General features: G+C 49.3%; 1 protein-coding gene across 3 annotated transcripts in view; it reads right to left on the reverse strand.

Annotated features, from left to right (window-relative positions):
• Positions 1-2,862: 2,862 nt before the first annotated feature.
• LOC100502194 (uncharacterized) overlaps positions 2,863-21,887 on the reverse strand; it is a 33,662-nt gene continuing 14,637 nt past the window's right edge. Inside the window, exons 9-15 of one of the 3 annotated variants that reach the window (XR_552474.4) lie at positions 9,434-9,513; positions 4,539-4,633; positions 4,191-4,330; positions 3,982-4,110; positions 3,617-3,769; positions 3,303-3,444; positions 2,863-3,180 (exon numbers count right to left, since the gene is read on the reverse strand). Coding sequence is in view for 2 of the 3 variants with exons in the window: in XM_008645999.4 (XP_008644221.1) it covers positions 3,303-3,444; positions 3,617-3,769; positions 3,982-4,110; positions 4,191-4,330; positions 4,539-4,643; positions 9,434-9,513 (749 nt within the window). In the remaining variant the exon portion in view is untranslated. Of the gene's footprint in view, positions 3,181-3,302; positions 3,445-3,616; positions 3,770-3,981; positions 4,111-4,190; positions 4,331-4,538; positions 4,644-9,433; positions 9,514-21,887 lie in introns of all 3 variants that reach the window. The other 2 variants (XM_008645999.4, NM_001363211.1) reach the window with 2 other exon arrangements.

The following is a 21,887-nucleotide window of genomic DNA, read 5'->3' on the forward strand; positions in this document are numbered from 1 at the left end:
TTTAATATTTTTAATTTAGTAAGCGATAAACTTTATTTGATTGTAATATTTGAATTTTATATGGTTCAAATATATGGGATGACTTAGACCAGCATGGCCCAATGGAGATACAACGTGTTTTAGAGCCACTGATGCAAGCATTAGTGATGCAAAACGGGAACTAATGGCCGGGCAAAACCATTAGTGATGCAACCATAAAGTATTGTACGTTGGACCATCTGGAACTAGAGAAATGGCTATATCTTTAGACAAATCAATATGAAGATATACCAAAACTGGAGAGCTGACTTCTCCAAGGAGATTATATGCAATAAGACGGGATGAGAACTGGGGTGCCGTTTGGTTCACATATTGGTAACGTAATGGACAACCAATAACGTTAAATCATATTTGTTTAAGTTCAACCGTAATTGGATACCACACTAGAAATGGATATCGGCTTATTCAAACTTGTTACCGCCGATCGTTAAGAGTGAATCATTACCATTACTATTTACGTTACATTTTGTGGATCAAACGGCGTCTGGGATAGAACCAGGGTTGAAAAAAAATCGACGTTAAACCTACGGTCCAGTTTATCACCAGCCTTTGGAAACGGTTTCCCACCATGTTTTCTTTCAAATTTCGTTTTAAATTCACAAAAAATAAAAATGTATAAATCAGAAAACAATTATGATAAAATACTAAATGTTTTTTTTGGTATATCTTATTTTTGTTTTTAAAAGCAATTAGTATTTTTGTTAAAAACAATGAAAACCCATTTCTTGTCAAGAAATCTATGAACCTCGTTTTATTTAAATTTGAAAATACAAATAGGTCAAAAAATTAAAAACCTACGAAACCTGTTTCCGCTGAAATTTGGTGGTTTCCCGGACGGTTTCACCGTTTATCGCTGGTTTTTGTCACGAAATTGGTTTTTATTTTTATTTAAAAGTTTTGGATTTTTTAATTTAGAATGTCAAACTGGTCGGTTTTTCCGGTTTTTAGCGGTTTTCAGTGAAAAACCAAAGACGACAGGATGCGGTATTTGAATTCAAAACGTTTTCTGTTGGCTCATATGGCTTGTTTAGTTATTCTTCTAGTTTGGTTTTACCTATTTGTTTATATGTTTACTAGGCCATCTACTTCTTTTATTTTCTCAAGAGCAATCTATTTGTTTTTGTTTTCTATATAAATAATCCAATTTTTTCGCTCAAAGATATAGGGTAGTTTCTTGATAATATTGGGAGGGTAAAGTGCTTAGGATTAGTTAATATAACATGAGCAAGTTCTAACTAAAAGTAGCGAGTTAGAAGAAGGAACAATGCTTTCAGTTAATGCAAATGGTTGTAACTATTCCAGCCGCAACAAGCATGAGAATAAATGATTTATGTCAGTCATAATAATTTTTGGGGCTTAACATACAAAAATTGAACAATATTTGTTGGTAAAGTTCTAGCCAACAAAAATAAAGCAATTTCTATTACAAAAATTGAACAATATTTTAGTCAGAACTACACATCCAACAAAATTTGTTTTATTTATACCACTTTCTACATAGTCATAAAAAATAAATAATTACCATTACATGTACCGAAGATGTCGATGAAATTACTCATTTCAGTCAGTATTTTTCCTAAGATGACGATGTTAGTAGTTTCATTGACTATTCCACGTGACCAACAAAAATTACCCCATCTTCACCACAGGTTTGATCCCATGTGTTTGCCACGCTCCGCTCGTCGTCCCACTCCAACATCTTGCCACAACTTCTACCACCACCACTCGCCACCAAGTGCAGATCACCACCAATAGCATCGTTGTCTACCGCCGCCACACGCCTCTCAAACCAAATCCCCGCCACCACCGCCGTCAAAAGTCAAATACCCGACCCGTCGACCATGCCCCACCCCAGAAGAAGGGTCGGATCAGCACGGTTGAAGAGAACACACCTCATCACCAATGAAGTGCAGCATCGCCGCAAAGAATTGGAGGCTTCGATACCAGTTGTCATGACCCTTAGCCATCAGTGTATCGTCATGACATGAGAAGTGCACTCGAGAATACTTGAGTGCACTAGAGAATACTTGTGAAAGGGGAAGACCCCAGCTCACTGTTTCGATTATGAAGAATAACCCTGAGTTCACAGATTGGGGTAACCCTGCTTATCCCCTGTCCCAACCGACATGTGGGCCCGACTTATTACAATCAGGAACACGTGTCCTCACAGGTTACACCCATGTCGCAGTGCACAGCACTATCGCAGCCGAGCCAGTAGTCAGGAGAGTCAGCAGTTTGGCTTATCAAGCCACCCCCACATTCGCAAGGTACACATCAAAGGGAACGTATCTAGTGCAAATCAACTCATCGGCAGGGCCGGCCCTGGTGCCACCGCACCGGGCCCCACAAAGGTAGTGGGCCCCCATCCCATAAAAATTATTCCACAGATTGTGAGATACCTGCAGCCCTACTCCGCCAGAAAACATGTTTGGCTGCCCTGTTCGGCTGTTCGTCTGCCCGCCGCCCGCCTGGCGCCTATTCGCCTGCCGCTTGGACGGCTGGCGCCTGTTCAATAATTTATGTTTATAATTATATATATATAGTGTATATACATGGTGGATGGGGCCTCTATATTGGATTTCGCCCCAGGCCCCCAAAAAGTCAGGAACGGCCCTGCTCATCGGTGCAAACTTCTAATCTGAACTACATGATGTTGATCAATGATGTTGATCAAGGGACGCAAGAGCGTAGATAATTTTACACTTAACCGTCCTTTGCTAATCACATTTTTTCAAATCCCCTCTCTCACTCCTCCGCACGTCTATTTGGATCAACATCATGTGGTTCAGATTAGAAGTTTACATGGTTGCACGGAGAGGTTGATTTTCACCGGATACGTTCCCCACATCAAAGCTTGTATGAGACTCGTACTACGACAAGTGCCAAACTCATGATGCATGAGCTAACCTCAAGAGACGGTCCATTTTGGATTTACTTTTACAACACATTTACATGATTATCAATGTTCTCGATGAACATCCCACAAATAGATGTTTTACCTGCCCCGTGCTATTTACAGTTCTCATGCGATGCAGCTGCGGAGACTGACCACACGTGGTTCCCAAATCCCTCTTGTGTGATTGGTCATATGTTATTACGCTCCGGACTGCAACAGATAATCATGTACCTACACAAACAAACCTGCACATATATAGCCCAACTCAGCCAGTTCCTGCATGGAACCATCAAACATAAACTTCCAACTAGCTACCAGGAGCAGGAAGTAGAGACAATACTTCATTCCGACCACTCCCGTTCCTTACCTAGGTTTCCCTTGGCTCGGATCTCGGCATAGAGTCTTGCCTCGTTAGCTCATAGTTTGACTCTGGACTGCTGTTCCTTGTGCTGACACGCATTGAGCACAGGAAGAAGAATGAAGAAGTATAAATGGTTATGTGCCATATGCTGCACAAGAGGGGGAAATTCTGTCAATTAGTTGTAATACAAATAATTGATAAGCTAGAATATACAGCAGTGAAACAAACAGCGATAAAAAAAACATGGTGATAAAGTCAGAGCCACCACAAGCTTTCCGACTTGATGTTATGTGTAACGAGGGAAGGTGATGATTCCGCACCTGTGCCAAATCCAGTAGTTGTTATTTGATTCCAGCTTCCAGCTGATAGCCGCAAAAGACAGTGTCATGAAACCCAAAAGTAAGAATATCCAACGGAACCGTTTGTTCACCATCTCCAGAGTAATCTGGAACAAAGTTCTGAGGCTTGGCCAACTACGCAAAAGAATAACAAGAGAACAACTGAGTCATCCAAATCAAGGAATGCTGGACATCACAAGCTTATTAAGCACAAAAGATGATAGAATATGTTCCAAAAACAAAAATATACGCATGCGAAGAAAACTTCCATTTAAAGACAATTAAAAACACGATACACAGAGCAGGTGATATTTCATGACACCATGTGTCCAATACAAGCAAATTACCTTTGAGGCATATTAAGGTTAATTCGTGAGGGCCAGCATATAAACCTTCGTGCTGTAGAGAACTCCAATAGCCACCCCATAAGCAGGCCAACAGAACCAATGGCAATAACAATTCCAATATTTGCAGATCTGAGACAATAACTCAATCAGACACCTTAAGTTCACTTAGTATTTTGAAAAAAAAAGTATGTAACATGTGATCTGTGCACCTTGTTGCACCAGTTGCGGCTAAAAGAGCAGTGAGGATAAATACAGCAGTATGCATTGCTCTCTTTGAAACTTCATCAATTGTAGCCATATATATGAACGTACCCACGACAGCCATGAAGGAAAGCCAGAAGTCCAAAAACTGGACTCAGATACAATATAATGTGGAATAGAAGAATTGTGAATGATTAGAAAGTCCAGCAAATGGGATACACAATCAACAGAATTGGTAAAACAAATATATTTAGCCTACCTTGATTTGGATAGACATGACTAGTACTGATGAATACCAGTACCATGCCCAACAATCTTTACACTAGCATTCAACAAGTGGGTGCTAAGTAGCTTACCTGCAATACACGAAAAGACAGAATGCACCAAGTGCCAACATCACATGAATGGTATAATGCACTGGAAATTCCACTAGATGTGTAAAGAATCCATTCTGCAAATGCCTTGGTGGCAAGGGAAAAAAGTTAGCATCTGATCAAACAAAGCTCATGCATTCTATAATAAATTAAATTAAAATGTGGTTTGAGCTCATATCCATGTTAGTTTATTTCGCAATGGCCATAGACCTCCCACCTTGGGCCTCCCAAAGCTATTGATAAAATTTGAAGGGGAATTCTCTGAAAAGGAAGAAAAGAAGCTAATGGTGGTAATTGTTTGGTGGTTTGGCCTAAAGTTATTCAGCCAATTGAACTTGTAGGGTTTGGTATCTTTCATCTTCAGAATTTGGGATGGGCATTACGGATGTGTTAGCTTTGGCTACAAAAAAACAGAACCAGATCGACCATGGGCAGCCTTCCCCATCCAAGTACACACCTCGGTCAAGCCTTTCTTCTCTATGACCATCATCTCAGAAGTTGGGAATGGGAGGAACACCTTTTTTCTGGACCGATAAATGGTTGCATGGTCCAAAGTTTGGTTCTACTTGTACCACACCTACTCAAGGCAGTGTCCAAAAAAGAAAGGAAAGCACTGTGTTTGAAGCCCTTACTGAAATAAGATGGATCTCTAATATACAGGGACACATACGGCAGTTGTTTTGACTGAATACCTCAACCTATGGAACCGTCTTTCAGATTTTGTATTGCAGCCAGAGGTCGAGGACTCACATACTTGGCAACTATCATCTTCAGAAAAAAGAACTCTGCAAAATCTGCATGAAGGGTTGTTTATTGGTGCAATTCAGTTCCAGCCATGGGAAAGAATATGGAAGAATTGGGCACCTGGTAAGTGTAAATTCTTTATGTGGTTGGTTGCCAATAACAAATGTTGGACAACTCATTGCCTCACCAGGAGGGGGCTGGCACACCTTGAATGCTGTCCACTCTGTGACCAAGTTGAAGAGACAATTGACCACTTGCTAGTTTCTTGTGTTTTCACGCGGGAAGTGTGGTTCCACATCCTACAGAGGTTTGGATTGCAGCCCCTATCCCCTCATCCTGACAACATCTCCTCTAATAACCGGTGGGCAAGTTCAGTTTCTAGAGTGAATGTCAGAGGTATCAATTCTATCGTAATTTTGGTGTCTTGGTCAATCTTCAATCACCAGTGTTTGATGGGATTACCCCAACCTCAATGGTGTCTTTCTGCTCATTAAAGAGAAGTTATTTCTATAGAATCTGGCTGCGGATAAAGGAATTTCTCATCTCCTCGCTCTAATGCAAAGTGCAAACTAGGGATCTTCCTTGGTCAAGATCAAGTCTTTTCTGTAGGCAAGGAATGTTTATTTGAGTGTGGTGTGTGTGTGATGGTGGTGGTGGTGTTTAGGTTTGGTTTTTTTCCTCGAACGCGCAGTAGAGCTGCACATCATTTAATTAGAGAAGAAAAAGGTCCAAAATGGACCAAGGTACAAAGCCTAAGAAGGCAAACACACCCACACACAATCTGCCCTGCAGTAATACTGCAGTCTCCACTAGAGCTGAGAACCAGAGCTGATAAATCAGAGGCCACAGCAAGAAAAACTGCACTGCAGATGTTGGGTTTGGGGTTTTTTATAATCCTTTTCTTCTTAATTACAATGAGTTCGCTCAAACGGCGGAATCGTATCGATAGGCTCAATTACATATCAATTTCATACCCGTGAACAGTACATATCAAGAGTATTTATAGAGACCTCTACCTTCGTTGTCGCCTATACAAAGTCTAAATTACCCCAGACTTGTTAGATTGCGATTGTTTGCTCGTGCAAGGGAAATTTGGTCATTTGTCCTCTCTCTTAGGCTATAGTTTTTTTTCTCGAACGCGCAGGAGAACTGCGCCCCATTATATATTAAGCAGAAGCTTAGGCTATAGTTCTTATCAAGAGTCAGTCCTTGTGGAGGAAGCTTCGTATCAATTGTGGATGAGTTTTCTCTTTGCTTCTTAGCGAAACTCATCTGGTGGCTTCGCTTGACTTACTAAAGGGAGTCTTGCTAAGGAGGTCTTGTAAGTCTTGAGGCTTCGTTTGTCCTTCACAGAATAGGAATGGAGTGATTTGATGTCTCATCTCCGGTCTTTGTGGAAGTGATTTAGCATACTTCGTCCTTTGAATGCAAGGCGAAGGTGACCAAATGACTTCGATGTTCACTTTAGTCTTCACGCTCAAGTCAATTAAGACATTTGCCTTCTCCTTTCCTATTAATTTCTCTCAATACAAAGTTGATCCTAAAAACAAACTTTAAATAATGTAAGGGTTATAAAGCTCGTTTTGTGGCCAGAGGTTTTCAGCAGACTCAAGGGCTAGATTGTGATGAAACATTTACATCGATTGCACATATGACGGTTGTTCGTACATTGATTGTTGTTGCAGCTTCTTCTTTTTGGACTATCTCTCATATGGATGTCAAAAATGTTTTTCTTCATAGTGTTTTACATGAAGTTAATATGCATCCGCCTCCAGGTGTTGATATTCCTTTCGGACATGTTTGTCGTCTTCGTAAAGCTTTATATGGTTTGAAAAAGTCTCCTCGTGCTTGGTTTCAACGGCTTGTCACTGTAATACGGACTGCTGATTTTTTCCCCTAGTGATCATGATCCCGCTTTATTTCTTCATTCTTCTTCACAAGGGCGCACTTTGCTACTTTTATATATTGATGACATGTTGATTATGAGCAATGATCTAGAACATATTTCTCAAGTAAAACAACATCTTAGTGAGCAATTTAAGATGTCTTATTTAGGCCCTCTAGGATATTTCCTGGGTATGAGGTATTACAATCTACAAAGGGATATTATCTCTCACGGTCCAAAATACATCCAAGACCTTATTGCTCGCTCTAGCCTTAGTGATAATCGCACAGCTGTAACACCCATGGATATTCACTTACAACTTTGTTCGAGTGATGGTTCGCCTCTACAGGATCCATCTCGATATCGGCATATAGTAGGCAGTCTAGTTTAACTCACTATCACTCGACCAGATATTGCACAACAGTCCATATTCTAAGTCATTTTTTCTCCGCACCTACTTCAATTCATTAAGGTCACTTGCTTCATGCACTAAGATAATTAGGACTTGTTTGGAAGTCAGGGGAATGAAGGGGATTGGAGGGGCTAGAATCCCCTTGCTACTCAAAATTGAATAGCAAGGGGATTCTAGCCATAGTTGTTAAGGCAGCAAGGCGAGGTAAGGTGACTGACCCCCTTTTTACCTTTAAGCGATAAGGCGTAAGGCGAGGCGACGCCTTAAATATAGTTAAATAGAAAAAATATTGATATTTGAGAAAGTAAAAATGAGGAAAAGATAAAAGAAAAAGATAAACTTAGCCCCCAGTCTACAAATCAGCCCAAAAGCCCACTAGCCCAATAAAACTAGGTTAAGACCATTTTCTCTCCTAGATCTCTCCCTCTCTATCTTCTTCCAGTCCCAGCCGCCACTCCCGACTCCTCCCCTCCCCTCCCAGCGAGGCACTAACCTAGCTGCCTCACTCCTGACTCCCAGCGACCCAGCCGCCTCCCCCTCTCTCCCCACTAGAGTCTCTCCCTCTTCCTCTCTCTCTCTCTCTCTCTCTCTCTCTCTCTCTCTCTCTCTCTCTCTCTCTCTCTCTCTCTCTCTCTCTCTCCCGCTGGCTCCCTCTCTCCTGTGCCAGCCGCTGCTGGAGGAGCCTCTGGAGCCGCCGCCGCACCGATGCTGGAGGAGAAGCCACGGTGCCACTGCTAGAGTAGCCACGAAGCCGCTGTTGGAGGAGCCGTCGTGCCGCTGTTGGAGCCACCAGTGGCCTCTCCCACTCGCCTTAGGTGAAGGCGAGCATGACGCCTTACGTCGCTGGGGCGCCTTACCACTTAGGCGACGCTTTAACAACTATGATTCTAGCCCATCTAATCCCCTTGCTCCCAAATGTAGCCTTAAGAGGAACCACATCTCAAGGTTTATTTTATGCTTGTGTCAGTTCTCTTCGGCTTCACGCTTACTCAGATGCCACTTGGTCGAGTGGTCGCATTGATTGCCGCCCTATTACAGGTTATTGTATTTTCCTAGGTTTCTCTCCTATTGCATGGAAATCTAAGAAGCAGGTTGTTGTATCTCGGTCTAATACAGAAGCAGAACTTTGAGCTCTTGCTGCTACTACAACTGAGATTATATGGCTACATTGGTTATTAGCCGATCTTGGTGTCTCTTGGGATACTCTTACACCTCTTCTGTGCGACAACACTGGAGCCATACAAATTGCAAATGACCCTATGAAGCATGAACTTACAAAACACATTGGTGTTGATATTTTCTTTGCTAGGTCTCATTGTCAACAGAAAACTATTGCTCTTCAACATGCGCCATCAGAAATGCAAGTTGCAGACTTCTTCACAAAAGCACAAACTAGAGAACAACATCGACTCAACTTGATCAAACTCAATGCTTCAGATCCCTCCCTTCCACCTTGAGTTTGAAGGGGGTGTTAAGGCCCATGACACTCATATCATATGTGCCTATATATTCTACCAAGTCCTGAAGACTAATTACCCTCCCTCTCACTCTCTCTCTCTCTCTAATCCAAGGTTACTAGGTTAGTAACACAATCAACACCCTGTGCCCACATAAAAATTTATGTCATGAAGAAAAAAAAAGTTTTTGGGCCACAGTTGAGCAACTTCTACAAACTTGGGAACCTAAATGTCTAGTTTTAAAGTTTATCGACATACATAAACCACCGTGCATTATAGATGGTAGCCACCTATGATGCAAACACAAGCAAAAATACTGGTGATAACTGAATGTCAAAGAGGCATGTCAGGCCACAATGACAGTAGATGAAAAACATACCTTTTGTCGGAGGGCCCAGAAGGCAGGTAAAATAGCTGCACCATTTGATGCGATTAGAAAAACAGACTGCCAAATGTGCCCTACATATAGATGTGACCATGTTAGACTATAATTTTACTACAGGGTTGCAAAAGTATGCATCACAACTAGCAACTGGTTCAGAACTGTTATTGCACAAAGAAGGAACTGCATTCTCATTGAAAATATCTGCAACCTAAATAAACAGAATTTGGACATGAGATTACAGCAACATTTGACAAAGCTTTGGTGTGCACTAGTTTATTTCTTTCATTTAACATCTTTTGAGTACATGTATGTGGCACAGTTTGCCTCATCTTGGTTTGCACTGCTGTGAAAGGGTACGTAACCTAGCGGGTACAGCACCTCTGGTCCTAGGTTCAAGACTTCAAGTCCTCGTGGGAGAGAATTTAAACAGGCCTAGATTAAGAAACACCCCCTTTTTCTTAGTGCAATGTCGTGGGGACAGTCTTTCTCCCGCAAGTAAGGTTTTCTTTTTAGCTGCATTGTTGAATCACTTTAATAATTGAATAATTACATGTCAATAAAAAACAATGCAGTCTGAAAAATCAGTTTTTTCTCTTAAACACGTAGGAGAACTGTGTATCATTATATTAAGAAGGAAAAGAGTCTAGAAGACTCATAAAACCAGCGACCAAGAGGGGTTATCACGGTCAAATGCTACGGAGCCCTTTGGCTCTAGCCAAACACCAAAGCCTACTCTCATCCTTTATACTCCACACGTCTTGACTGTTTTGGGCATGCAACTAGTCTCAGGTGCAACCTATCAAAAAGTGCAGCAACACCAGTTCAATGTTCGGATAGTGATATTAGTTACTGAGTTGCTCTCTTGTGCTGTCTGTTGGAATACGAACCCCTCACCCTAACCAGGGATGGGGAGTAGTATTAATAGACTTCGTAACTGGGCCAGGCCCATTACAATGAGGGGTGAGACGGTAATTACATGGGGAACACCCCAAACCCTAGAATCCTAGACGGGTAGTCTAACACCCCCCCGCAGTCACAACTCTATCCTGTACAGATGTTGAGACTGGATCGAAAGTCTAAAAATACACTCGACGGTAGTCCCTTGGTGAAGATGTCGGCGAACTGCAGCGTGGTGGGGACGCTGAGAACCCGAACGTCACCGGCAGCGACACGCTCGCGGACGAAGTGTAGGTCGATCTCGACGTGCTTCGTGCGCTGATGCTGCACGGGGTTGGTGGAGAGGTAGACCGCACTGACGTTGTCGCAGTAGACGAGTGTGGCGCGCTGAAGAGGACTGTGGAGCTCGTGGAGGAGCTGGCGCAGCCAGGAGGCCTCTGCCACACCGTTGGCCACGGCACGGTACTCGGCCTCAGAGCTGGAGCGAGAAACGACGGGCTGCCTCTTGGCGGCCCAAGAGACGAGGTTGGCGCCCAGGAACACGGCGTAGCCGGAGGTGGACCGGCGCGTGTCGGGACAGCCAGCCCAGTCAGCTTCGGTGTAGACCACGAGCTCCGACGTCGGGGATGGGCGGAGTAGGAGGTCGTAGTCGAGGGAGCCGCGGAGGTAGCGTAGAATCCGCTTGAGCGCAGTGAGATGGGGCTCCCGCGGAGTGTGCATATGCAGGCACACCTGCTGGACGGCGTAAGCGATGTCGGGCCTGGAGAACGTGAGGTACTGGAGCGCGCCGGTGAGGCTCCGGTATGACGTCGCGTTGGCGACCGGAGGCCCGTCGTCCTCAGAGAGCTTCGCCTGAGTGTCGACAGGCGTGGAGCAGGGCTTGCAGTCGGACATGCCAGCCCGCTCCAGGATGTCGATGGCGTACTGGCGCTGGTGGAGGAAGAGACCCTGAGGCCGACGTTCGGCGGTGATGTCGAGGAAGTGGTGGAGGGGCCTCAGGTCCTTCATCGCGAACTCCCGCTGAAGGGCGACGATCGTGCGGTGTAGAAGGTCGGCGGTGGATGCCGTGAGCACAATGTCGTCGACGTAGAGCAGGAGGTAGACGGTGTCGTCGCCGCGCCGGTAGATGAAAAGGGACGTGTCCGACTTGGCCTCGACGAAGCCGATGGAGGCCAGGTAGGAGGCGAAGCGACTGTACCAAGCCCGTGGCGCCTGCTTGAGGCCGTACAGGGACCTGTTCAGCCGGCAAACCAGATCCGGACGTTCAGCGTCGACGAAGCCGGTGGGCTGGCTGCAGTAGACAGTCTCCGTTAGAGTGCCATGGAGGAAGACATTCTTGACATCGAGCTGATGGATCGCCCAGAACAGTGGCGAACTTGACGACAGGGCTGAAGGTCTCGTCGTAGTCCACTCCGGGGCGCTGGGTGAAGCCCCGAAAGACCCAACGGGCCTTGTAGCGGTCGAGGGAGCCGTCCGAGGTCAGCTTGTGGCGAAATAGCCACTTGCCGGTGACCACGTTGGTGCCTGGTGGACGCGGCACCAGGTCCCAGGTGTGGTTGGCCAAGAGGGCCGCGTACTCCTCCTCCATAGCACGACACCAATGTGGGTCGGCGAGGGCAGTGCGAACGGAGGAGGGTACCGGGGAAGCGTCGGGTGGAGTGTTAGTCGTAGCAGCTGCCAGGATTAGCCGGTCGACGGGGCGGAGAACGCCAGCAGCGCGCCGAGTCACCATCGGGTGGACGTGCCCGGGGTCGCGGTGGATGGCGACCGGGTGGTATACGGACGACTCGGAGTGAACCGCCGGAACGTCGGGAGCGGCTGGTGGGGCCGGCTCGCGGCAGTGATAGACGACGGCGGGGTCGGCGAATCGGGCCGCGCTCGTCGACGGGCCCGAGTCGGGGGGCGCCGAGGTAGTGGCGTGGCCGCGGCGATGGTAGACAAGGGCGGGGTTGGCGAATCGAGCCGGAGTCGACGGGGCCGCGCGTGGCGCAGGCGGGGTCGACGGGGCCGCGCGTGGCGCAGGCAGGATCGACGGGGCCGCGCGTGGCGCAGGCGGGGTCGACGGGGCCGCGCGTGGCGCAGGCGGGGTCGACGGGGCCGCGCGTGGCACGGAAGAGGTCGTAGTGGCCGCACGAGGAGCAGGTAACGGCGCAAGATGGGGAGCCGAAGGTGGGGGAGGAATCGGATCGGACTCGAGGAGGGAGTCAAGATCGGTGGGTGGGGTGGAGCCAGCAAGGGGAAACACATCTTCGTCAAAGATGACATGACGAGAGATGATGATGCGGTGGGAGGTGAGGTCCAGACACCGGTACCCCTTGTGGTCAGGGGAGTAGCCAAGGAATAGACAGCGGGTGGAGCGAGGAGAAAGCTTATGTGGAGCGGTAGCGGAAGTGTTAGGGTAGCAGGCACAGCCGAACACGCGAAGGTGGTCACAGGAAGGGGTTGTGCCGTATAGGGCGAAGTGAGGGGTAGGGTGGCGTACCGCCTTCGAGGGAAGACGGTTCAGGAGGTGGGTGGCAGTGTGCAGGGCCTCTGCCCAGTAGCTGGCAGGGAGAGACGCCTGGAAGAGGAGGCAGCGGAGCATATTAGTGGTGGTGCGGATCATGCGTTCGGCTCGGCCGTTCTGTGCAGAGGTGTAGGGGCACGAGAGACGCAACTGGACGCCATGAGTGAGGAAGAAAGAGCGAGAGGCGTTATTATCGAACTCGCGGCCATTGTCACACTGCAGAGCACGGACCGGGCGACGAAACTGAGTGGATACCCAGGTGAAGAAGTGTGTGAGGGTGGTGAATGTGTCCGACTTCAACCGAAGCGGGAAGGTCCAGAGAAAATGGGAAAAATCATCCAAAATCACCAAATAATATTTATAGCCAGAAAGACTGAGTACAGGGGAGGTCCAAAGATCACAGTGAACCAGGTCAAAAGCCTGCTCAGCCCGAGAAGAAGTAGTAAATGGGAGACGAGTATGTCGGTCTAACTGACAAGCATGACAGAGACCCTCAAAATGTCCCCTACTACATGAAGGATCTAGACTACTGGTAATCTTGGTCATGACGTCGGGTCCAGGATGGCCGAGACGTCGATGCCATGTGGTGGAGGAGGTGGTGGAGACCAGGGCAGGAGGTGGAGACACGCCGGCGGTGGAGGGCTGGAGCGTGTAGAGTGGCCCCGAGCTGTCACAGCGGGCGAGAAGGGTCCTGGTGGCCAGATCCTTCACAGAAAAACCAGAGGGGTCAAACTCAATGGAACAGGAGTTGTCAGTGGTGAATCGACGAACAGAAAGAAGGTTGTGAGTGATGTGGGGAGCTACGAGAACATCGTTGAGGTAAAACGGCCCAGGGAGAACCGAGGCACCTACTGAGGTGACTGGCAGAGTGGAACCGTTTCCAACGACGATCGAGGATGGGTGAGAGGGGAGGGGGGATGAGAGCGAGAGAGCGTGCCTGTCGTGGGAGTGGTGTGGTACGAGGCACCGGAGTCGATCACCCAGTCGGAGGGGGGTGGGGGCATCGCCATGGTGCTGAAAGCAGCAGCGAGGGAGGCGCTATCCCAACCACCGGCCGGCGGGGACCAAGGCGTCGAGGTGTGGGTCCCCGGGGGCAGGAGCGCGGGCGGAGCCTGGGGCACGACGGGGACACCGTAAGGAGGTGCGCCGTAGTGAGGTGCAGTCAGGAGGGCTGGCGCCGGAGGACGGGAGGTACTCGGTGCCTGGCCCGGCCACATGGCGATGGTCCCGGTCCAGGGGTTGTAGAATGACGGCCACGCGTGGCCGCCACCCCGGCCGGAGGGACCACCACGAGAGGAGCCGCCGCTCCCACGGCCGCCCTTGCGGGAGCGACGACCCCCGTCGGTCGTGGAAGTCGGACGAGGGGCCGCCGGGACGGCAGGTGGAGGGCGGGTGGGAGCCCCGGTCGACGGAGGACGGGTGGCCTGGCCCCCTGAAGGCTGCTGACCACTGGTAGGAGCGCTGTAGAGGGCCGAGGCAGGAGTGGGTGCCTCATTCGCCATGGTGAGCTCCTCGAGGAGAAGCTCGTTCCGCACAGCGTGGAAGGTGGGGAAGGGCACGCTCCTCTTGATGAGAGCCTTCAGGTGGCCGTAGCGGGGGCTGAGGCCACGCAGGAGGTTCAGCACCAGGGTACGATCGGCAACTGGCTCGCCGAGATCACGGAGAGAGTCAGCCAGGCCCTTCATCTGGCGGCAGTATTCTCCCACGGAGAGGTCCCCCTGAGAGAACAGGTGGAACTGGGCGTCGAGGTGGAGCGCCCGCGCATCCCGATTCCCGAGGAACTGGTCCTCGAGAGCGAGCCACGCCTGGCGTGCAGTGTCCGCCTGATCGCGGATGATGTCCTGCAGCTCAACGGTGATGGTGCCGTGGAGCCACGAGAGGACAACGCTGTCCATGAGGCACCAGGAGCGAGGCGGTGGAGCGTCGTGGTCGACGAGGACGTGATCGTCGAGGACGAACCGCCGCAGCGTGAGAAGGACCTGTCCTCGCCAGCGGGGGTAGTGGGAAGACGTCGGATCCAGCACCACGGACACGAGGGCCCGGATGTTGTGCAGACCAGCGGCTTGAGCATGGAGAGCAGCGATGAGGTCGGCGTCGAGGTCAGAGTCGCGGGGGTCCTCCGGGTGTTCCACAGGGGCGACCGGTGGGCGGCCGAGGAGACGCTGCGTGGTGACCATCTGGGTGGTCAGAGCGGCACCCAGGGCACGCTCACGCTCCAGGGCGAGGGAGGCGGCGCGCTCACGCTCCCGCGAGGCCATCACAGCCGCCTGGATCGTAGCGAAGGTGTCGCCGAGTGTGGAGTCGGTACCGGGGGGTGCCGCGAGGGCAGGAAACCCCGGTGGAGAGCCACGACGGTGGGCCGGGGAAGAGACGTCGCGGAGGGGCCGGAGGCCGACGATGTAGGGAGCCTCGGCATCTGCCACGGAGCGGCCGGGGCCCATGGGGTGGGTCTGGCCGGCAGCAGGGAGGCCCAGGGAGGCGACGCCGGCGGCCAGGGAAGCGGGGGCCGCGCCCAGGCCCGCGGTCAGGGGCGGGTGCGCCAGGCCGGCGGTGGGCGCGTCCGGGGGGAGGTCCGCCATGGGCAGGGAGCGCGGCGGCGGGCAGCAGGGGGCTGCGGCGAAGGGGGAGAGGCGGGCGCGCAGGCCGGCGGCGGGCAGCAGGGGGCTGCAGCGAAGGGAGGAGAGGCGGGCGCGCGCGGATCTTGCGCAGGGGGAAGAGGGCGCGCAGGCTGGTGCACGCCGGAGATGGGGGGGCGCAGCAGGGAGGGAGGGGGAGGAGAGGCCAGCGCAGGGGAGCTCCGGCGGCTGGGGAAGAAGCCCCTGGCGGCGGCTGGGGGCAGGGGGCCGACGGCGGCTGGGCAGGGGGCCGGCGGCGGCTGGGCAGGGAGAAGCCCCTGGCGGCTGTAGCTGATAGGACCTAAACCTAAACCAACTCTGATACCATGTTGGAATACGAACCCCTCACCCTAACCAGGGATGGGGAGTAGTGTTAATAGACTTCGTAACTGGGCCAGGCCCATTACAGTGAGGGGTGAGACGGTAATTACATGGGGAACACCCCAAACCCTAGAATCCTAGACGGGTAGTCTAACACTGTCTCATATTTTCCAAACACTTATCTTGGTCTCCCTCTCACCATCAGCAAGCCCACCAGGTCTGCTCTTCTACCTCTAGTAGATAAGGTAGCCCAGAAACTTCCCGGATGGAAAGCTCCAGTACTGAACCGAGCTGGGCGTCTTGTGGTCGTCCAACCCAGCTTTTCACAAAGGATTTGGAGAGGACATGATGATGATGCAACTGGTTTGCACCAGGAGCACTCAACTGCCTGCAAGAATCCGTCCATCTTAGTCTAGTAGCTTTCAAAGTGAAAGCATCGTTTGCCTGTATGTTGTCCTTCAAACCCAGGATTAGGGGGCAATGGCCTGAAATCATAGATATTGTGCTTTGGATGATACAATCTGGTTGAAGAAGCTCCCAGTCTCTTGTCATGAAAACCCGGTCCAAGCGGACCAAGGTGGGTGCTTCGCGTACGTTAGACCAAGTGAACTTGCACCCGATTAGAGGAATCTCTTTCAGCTCCATCTCCTCTAAAAACTTCCGGAAGCAGCCCATCATAGCTCTATTCAAATTTGCGCTATTTTTGTCTTCAGCCATGTAAATGAGATTGAAATCTCATCCAACTGCCCAAGGGCCATATTTTTCATGCTATTGTGTTTTTCCTTGCGATTAAGGCCTCTCACGTTCCATGTTAGGGTTTTCTTAAAAAAAAATCTCGAACACGCAGAAGAACTGCGCGTCATTATATTAAGAGGAAAGAAAGGTCTCAAGTGGACCAAAAAACAAAGTGCCCGAGAAGGCAGCAAACGAGATGAGGGGACAGAAAAAGAAAAAAAGAAAAGAATAAAAGAGAAGAAGAAGAATAAAAGAAAAAAAACTAGAAACAAGAGAAAAAAAAGGGGGGCAACAACCCCACACCATCTAAATTAAGGCCACAACTGTCTAATATCTTTTGCTCCTGCCATTCCCCAAAGCTTAGCATCCTCATGAATCTCTTGCAAAATGTTGCGGATACTCGGGGGTACCCCATCAAACATGCAAGCATTCCTTTGTTTCCACAACCACCAAGACACCAAGATAACTAGGGAATTAAACCCCTTCCTCTGACTATTTGGAACTTTCTGCTCAGCCTTCCTCCACCAATCTTGGAAAACTACATCTGTTATTTCTGGAGCCAAAGGCAGGGGGGTTTCTTAATCATTTGAACAAATTTATTAACAACCATTAATGGTCACAGGTCAGGTCACAAGTCCCCCGTGACTGCACAAGGGAAGGTGGCCACCTCCCAAGATACTTCTCCTGGACACAGGGCTCTCCAACCAAATAGCGCCGTAAGTGCTGCAATGTGAGCTTCGAAGAGGGTCTTCTCAAAGATGTCACAATATTTTTCTAACTCTTGCTCAACAATGACAGCCTCTTCTACAAACCCCGGTCGGTGCATCAGGTTAGCCTAGGTTTGTGAGGTGGCCAAGGCAGATGGCCCTTCCGTTTTCCTCAACCTATTGCTCCGTCGCAGCACAAAATTTGGTGGCAATTGCTTCACCCGTCATTTGGTAATTGTTGGAGCTTTTAACAGTCCATCAGCATCCTGAGTAGTTTCAGATATGGTCTTTGCCGGAGTTGAAAGGACAGAGTCAGCCAGTTGTGCTTGATCTTGATTCATCTTTTGGCGCTGACGGCTTCTTGTATAGACATTCTTGAGGGCTGATTTGGTGACCAGGGAAATGGAGGGGGTCCATGGGGGAGGAATCCCCCTCCTATTCAATTCCTCCCCTCTTATTCAAAATTGAATAGGAGGGGGATTCCTCCCCCATGGATCCCCTCCATTTTCCTGGTCATCAAACTAGCCCTGAAGGTCCGAGGGGGGGACCAGATTGGTAAGAATTCCCCCTCCCCAGGTACCGTCATTGGAGCTTCTGGGATCTGCCATCTTTGGATCCTCCAGAGGTGTGATATAAGTGGGTAACTCATCCAGAGATTGGAATAGCAGCAGGTCTGGACTGAGACCATTGACTGGAACAGATTCATCAACTGGTCTCGATCTTGTGGATGGCCCTTCCACAACTCCTAGCTCCACCCAATCTGGTGAAAGGCCCGTTGATATTGACCTAGCATCATCCACATGGGTCTAGGCCACAAAGGACTCGGGGGGGGGGGGGGGGGGGGTCTCTAGGCTTCCAACTAGTCCTGTTGGGTCCTCCAAACGTTCCAGCACTGAGGAGCAGACAGAATGGGACTCATCGTGCACACCCAACTAGGCATGTCGTTCCTAGGAACCCTAAGGATCTAGCCAGAGAGATCTTTTTGGGGACGACCACCGCCACATGTACTGCCCCTGCTGTCAACGAGGCCGCCTCGTGAACACGCATATCATCAATGCCGCTACCAAGCTGGTCTCCTAAAACAACTCAACCTGCGGGGTAAGACAGCCCCAAGCATTGTATTAAGAAGATCTCACGCAGATCGAGAAAACCCGCGAACCCCTGCTCACCCATACACAGTAGCACCGTAGCCCATGCGACCGCGAGTGAGACCGAGCCTTAGACTTGTGCTTTGGCATGGGACAGCCAAGGAGATTTTTTTACCCCAGCCTGAAATTCGCTCTCACGAAAAATCGAACTCAGGACATGAGTAGTGCTACTTAGACTTTCACCCAAGCTAGTCCAGTGTTATTAAAACTACGTTTAAACGTTAAAACTCTAATTAGAGGTTGAAACCGTGTTTTAGCGTCTTGGCGACTGTAAAACGCAGTGTTTCATGCATTTTAGACCATTAGCTACTTTTGGGCCTAGTCTGTTAGTTACTTTTGGGGTCTAATCCGACTCATGGGTGAAGTTTTGGTAAGCCACTAACCTCTCTTTTTTGGTATTTAACTTCATGTTATTGTCTGAAATTATGATATATTGGTATTTTTCCTATGTTGTTTACAACTACGTTTAAAATTTGTTTAAACGTTTAAAAGTAAAAAAATTCACCCATTAGTGTTTCAACGTTTTATCATTTTAATAACCTTGAACTAGTCTCTCACACTAGGAATCACCAAGCAGGTATGGCCCGACGGTTGAGCTGGAGCATGCAACATGCACCGGTGAACGGTCGACGCTGGCGCTGGAGTCGACTACAACACTGGCCATGGGTGCATGAAAAACATGTGGGCCAAGGTGTCTCTTAATCGAGCCTCGAGCCGGTCACACAGGGCACTGTCCCACGAGACTTGAAGCAGTCCCAGAACGCGGCGAGGAGTTCCCCCGGCGGCGCTGGCTAGGACGATCACTATCTTCATAAGTATCATCTCCATTCGCAGTAGGTGGTGGTGGTGGATTAGGAGGATCATTTGCTAAACCAAGAATGACACTAACAGTCACATCAATTGGATAGGATAGGGCTCTCTTTAACGGTTGTGTGGGTTCTTCCATGACCGATAGCTCTGTCACCTAGAGTTTCAATGAAGATGGAATGCGCTTAGGATGCGCGCATTAGACTAAGACGGAAGACAAAAAGGTCTAAGTGATCAATCGTCTCCTACTTGAGATTCTAAATCCAACAATGTCGATCAAGCAGATGTTCTGTCGTGGACATGCTCTGGCATACCCCTCAACTCCATCTCCACGAAGAATGGGAGTGCCTCCCTAGACGCACGAGCTTGCCTAGACCATCTCTTAATGTGGATGATGAATGTGCTTGTCCGAATTGGCCTTCCAACATCAGACTCTCTCTCTCTCTCTCTCTCTCTCTCTTTGTCGTTTGTTCATCCAGGAGGTAGAGGAAGTCACCCGAAGTTGCCTTGACCAGATGCAACGCCCCAGCTTCAAGATTGTGATTATTCGCAATCGCCTCCAGAACTTCCATGTCTAGATCCATAGGCATGTTACTGATCACTGTAACCAGGACAACATGATGTAGATTCATGTTAGCTTGCTCTGCCTTGGATGAATAATCGATGATGCTTGCTCCTCATCGATACACTCCACAACCCGAGAGACGGATGAAGCGTCGACATATGGGGCATTAAAGGACATAGTTGGCCATCCTCCGGAAGGTGTGATTCCGACGTGCACGACGACAATTACGACCATTATGCCACCCCCATACGCCGCTGCCTAGCCATTGGCAATCTTCGAACTTGCACTGGTGACCAGGACTGAGGGGCACGGACACAACCTTTGCCAAACTAAAACACGTGGACCTCGTGCATGGGGTTGGTGCATGGGGTTGGAAGACGTCATCCTCGACCAGGGTCGTGACACCACGTCGAAGCCGTCGTGGTAAGGGCACGAAATTGCACGGTGTCCCCTACCGAGGCAACGAAGCAACGAGTTTGGCGTCGAAAATCTACCGCACGATGATCTATAGAAAGAAAATTGAAATACTTCTCAATCGGGTCCGTAGGAACTAGCCACCAAGGAGGTCTGATCGAAAATTTGCGACGGCATTTCTCCACCGCTTGCCAACCATCTGCATACAGACCAGGTCGCATAGCGGATGGAGAGACGTGGAGGAATCCGGTGTTGAGTCTTAGACAGGTGTTTCTTGACCCACATCTTCATGTGGGGAGGACACACCTTGAAAGGGAAAAACAATGAACTCTTCATTGGTGGGGCAGCAATGAGAAGGACCTTCTTCGTCACGTGGCTCTGTGCTGGGAACCAGCGGGCTGGCGTCCTCCCAACGCTGGGACTTGGTCCTGCCCGTCGGGGAGATGGGATGGGCCACAGGCGAGGGTGATGCGAGTGGGGTGGACGGAGCCTTAGGGATGGGGGCGAGTATGGTGGCCGCTGGACGTAGCATGGGCGTCAGCATGGGTATCTTCACAGGATGCATCTTATATACTTATACTTTCAATTGAACATTTGCTTATAAAAAATCAATTTTGCATTTAGTTCTCAATAGTTCATCTACATTGAAAATTTGGTGGCTCCTAGAACTATAAAAGTCCCCAAGTTAGGCACAAACTTAGATTCATACCTTACATAAAAGGCATTTCAGTAGCATTACACTGCGATTCTTCGCGTAAGTAAACAACAAGGTTAAGCAGTTGAAGGGAGGTCGAGCTTTCAAGTAGAACGACACTAGGTGGAGGACGCTAAGCATACTTGTTAAGGTGTCGCCTAGGCGGTAAGGTGAGCCGAGGACGTAAGGCGTCCTCCTCGCCTTACTCTGGAGCCTAAGGCGAGTGGGACCTGCGGCGCAGCAGGCAGCGGAGGGTGGCGCGACTGATGGTGGCACGGCCACGATGGCTAGGAGAAAGAGGGAGAAGCGTGGAGAGAGAGGGGGTTGAGAGAGGGAGGCGCTGCGGCTGAGAGAGCGCACGCTGGGAGAGGGGTGCGGCTGGGAGAGGGAGAGGGGTGGGGGAGGGGTGCGGCTAGGAGTGGTGAGAAGGAGGGGGTGAACTAAGTGGGTAACCTAGTTTTAATGAGCCAGGTGGGCTATTATTTTTCTTTTTTATCTTTTTTATCTTCTTTATTAATGTTTTTGTCCCGCATATTTTCTCAAACATCCATATTTTTCTATATTTAAGGCGTCGCTTCGCCTTATGCTTTACCGCTTAAAAGGTACAAAGGGGGTCAGTCGCCTTACCGCCTTAACAGCTATGACGCTAAGAGTGAGTAATGAAATCTCAACAAGGTAGCCAATGGTGGAGACACAACATGACCTCAAGGGTTTAGATTTTTTTTAATTTATCCCTAGGCAACCAGCCCAAGCGATAAAGTTGCTGCTCTACGTGTTGTCTGCCATGATTTGTGCGCCTGGTTTGCTGGTAGTCGCAATTATGAATCTACATGCTTCTTGTGCATACCAACTAACTAAAGCAAACTTCACAGTAAACCATGACCTTAAAATGTCACAAAGTAGAAAATCTTAATATTTTCCATAGTAGAAAGTATCCTCTTGACCTCTTCACCACAAATTAAGTCGTTTTGGCTTTCCTATGTACATAAATATTGATATACCGTATATCTAGGTATATAGCAAAAAATATGTACATAGA

The sequence above is a fragment of the Zea mays genome, chromosome 5, assembly GCF_902167145.1.
Source record: "Zea mays cultivar B73 chromosome 5, Zm-B73-REFERENCE-NAM-5.0, whole genome shotgun sequence".
In the NCBI taxonomy this organism is placed as follows: domain Eukaryota; kingdom Viridiplantae; phylum Streptophyta; class Magnoliopsida; order Poales; family Poaceae; genus Zea; species Zea mays.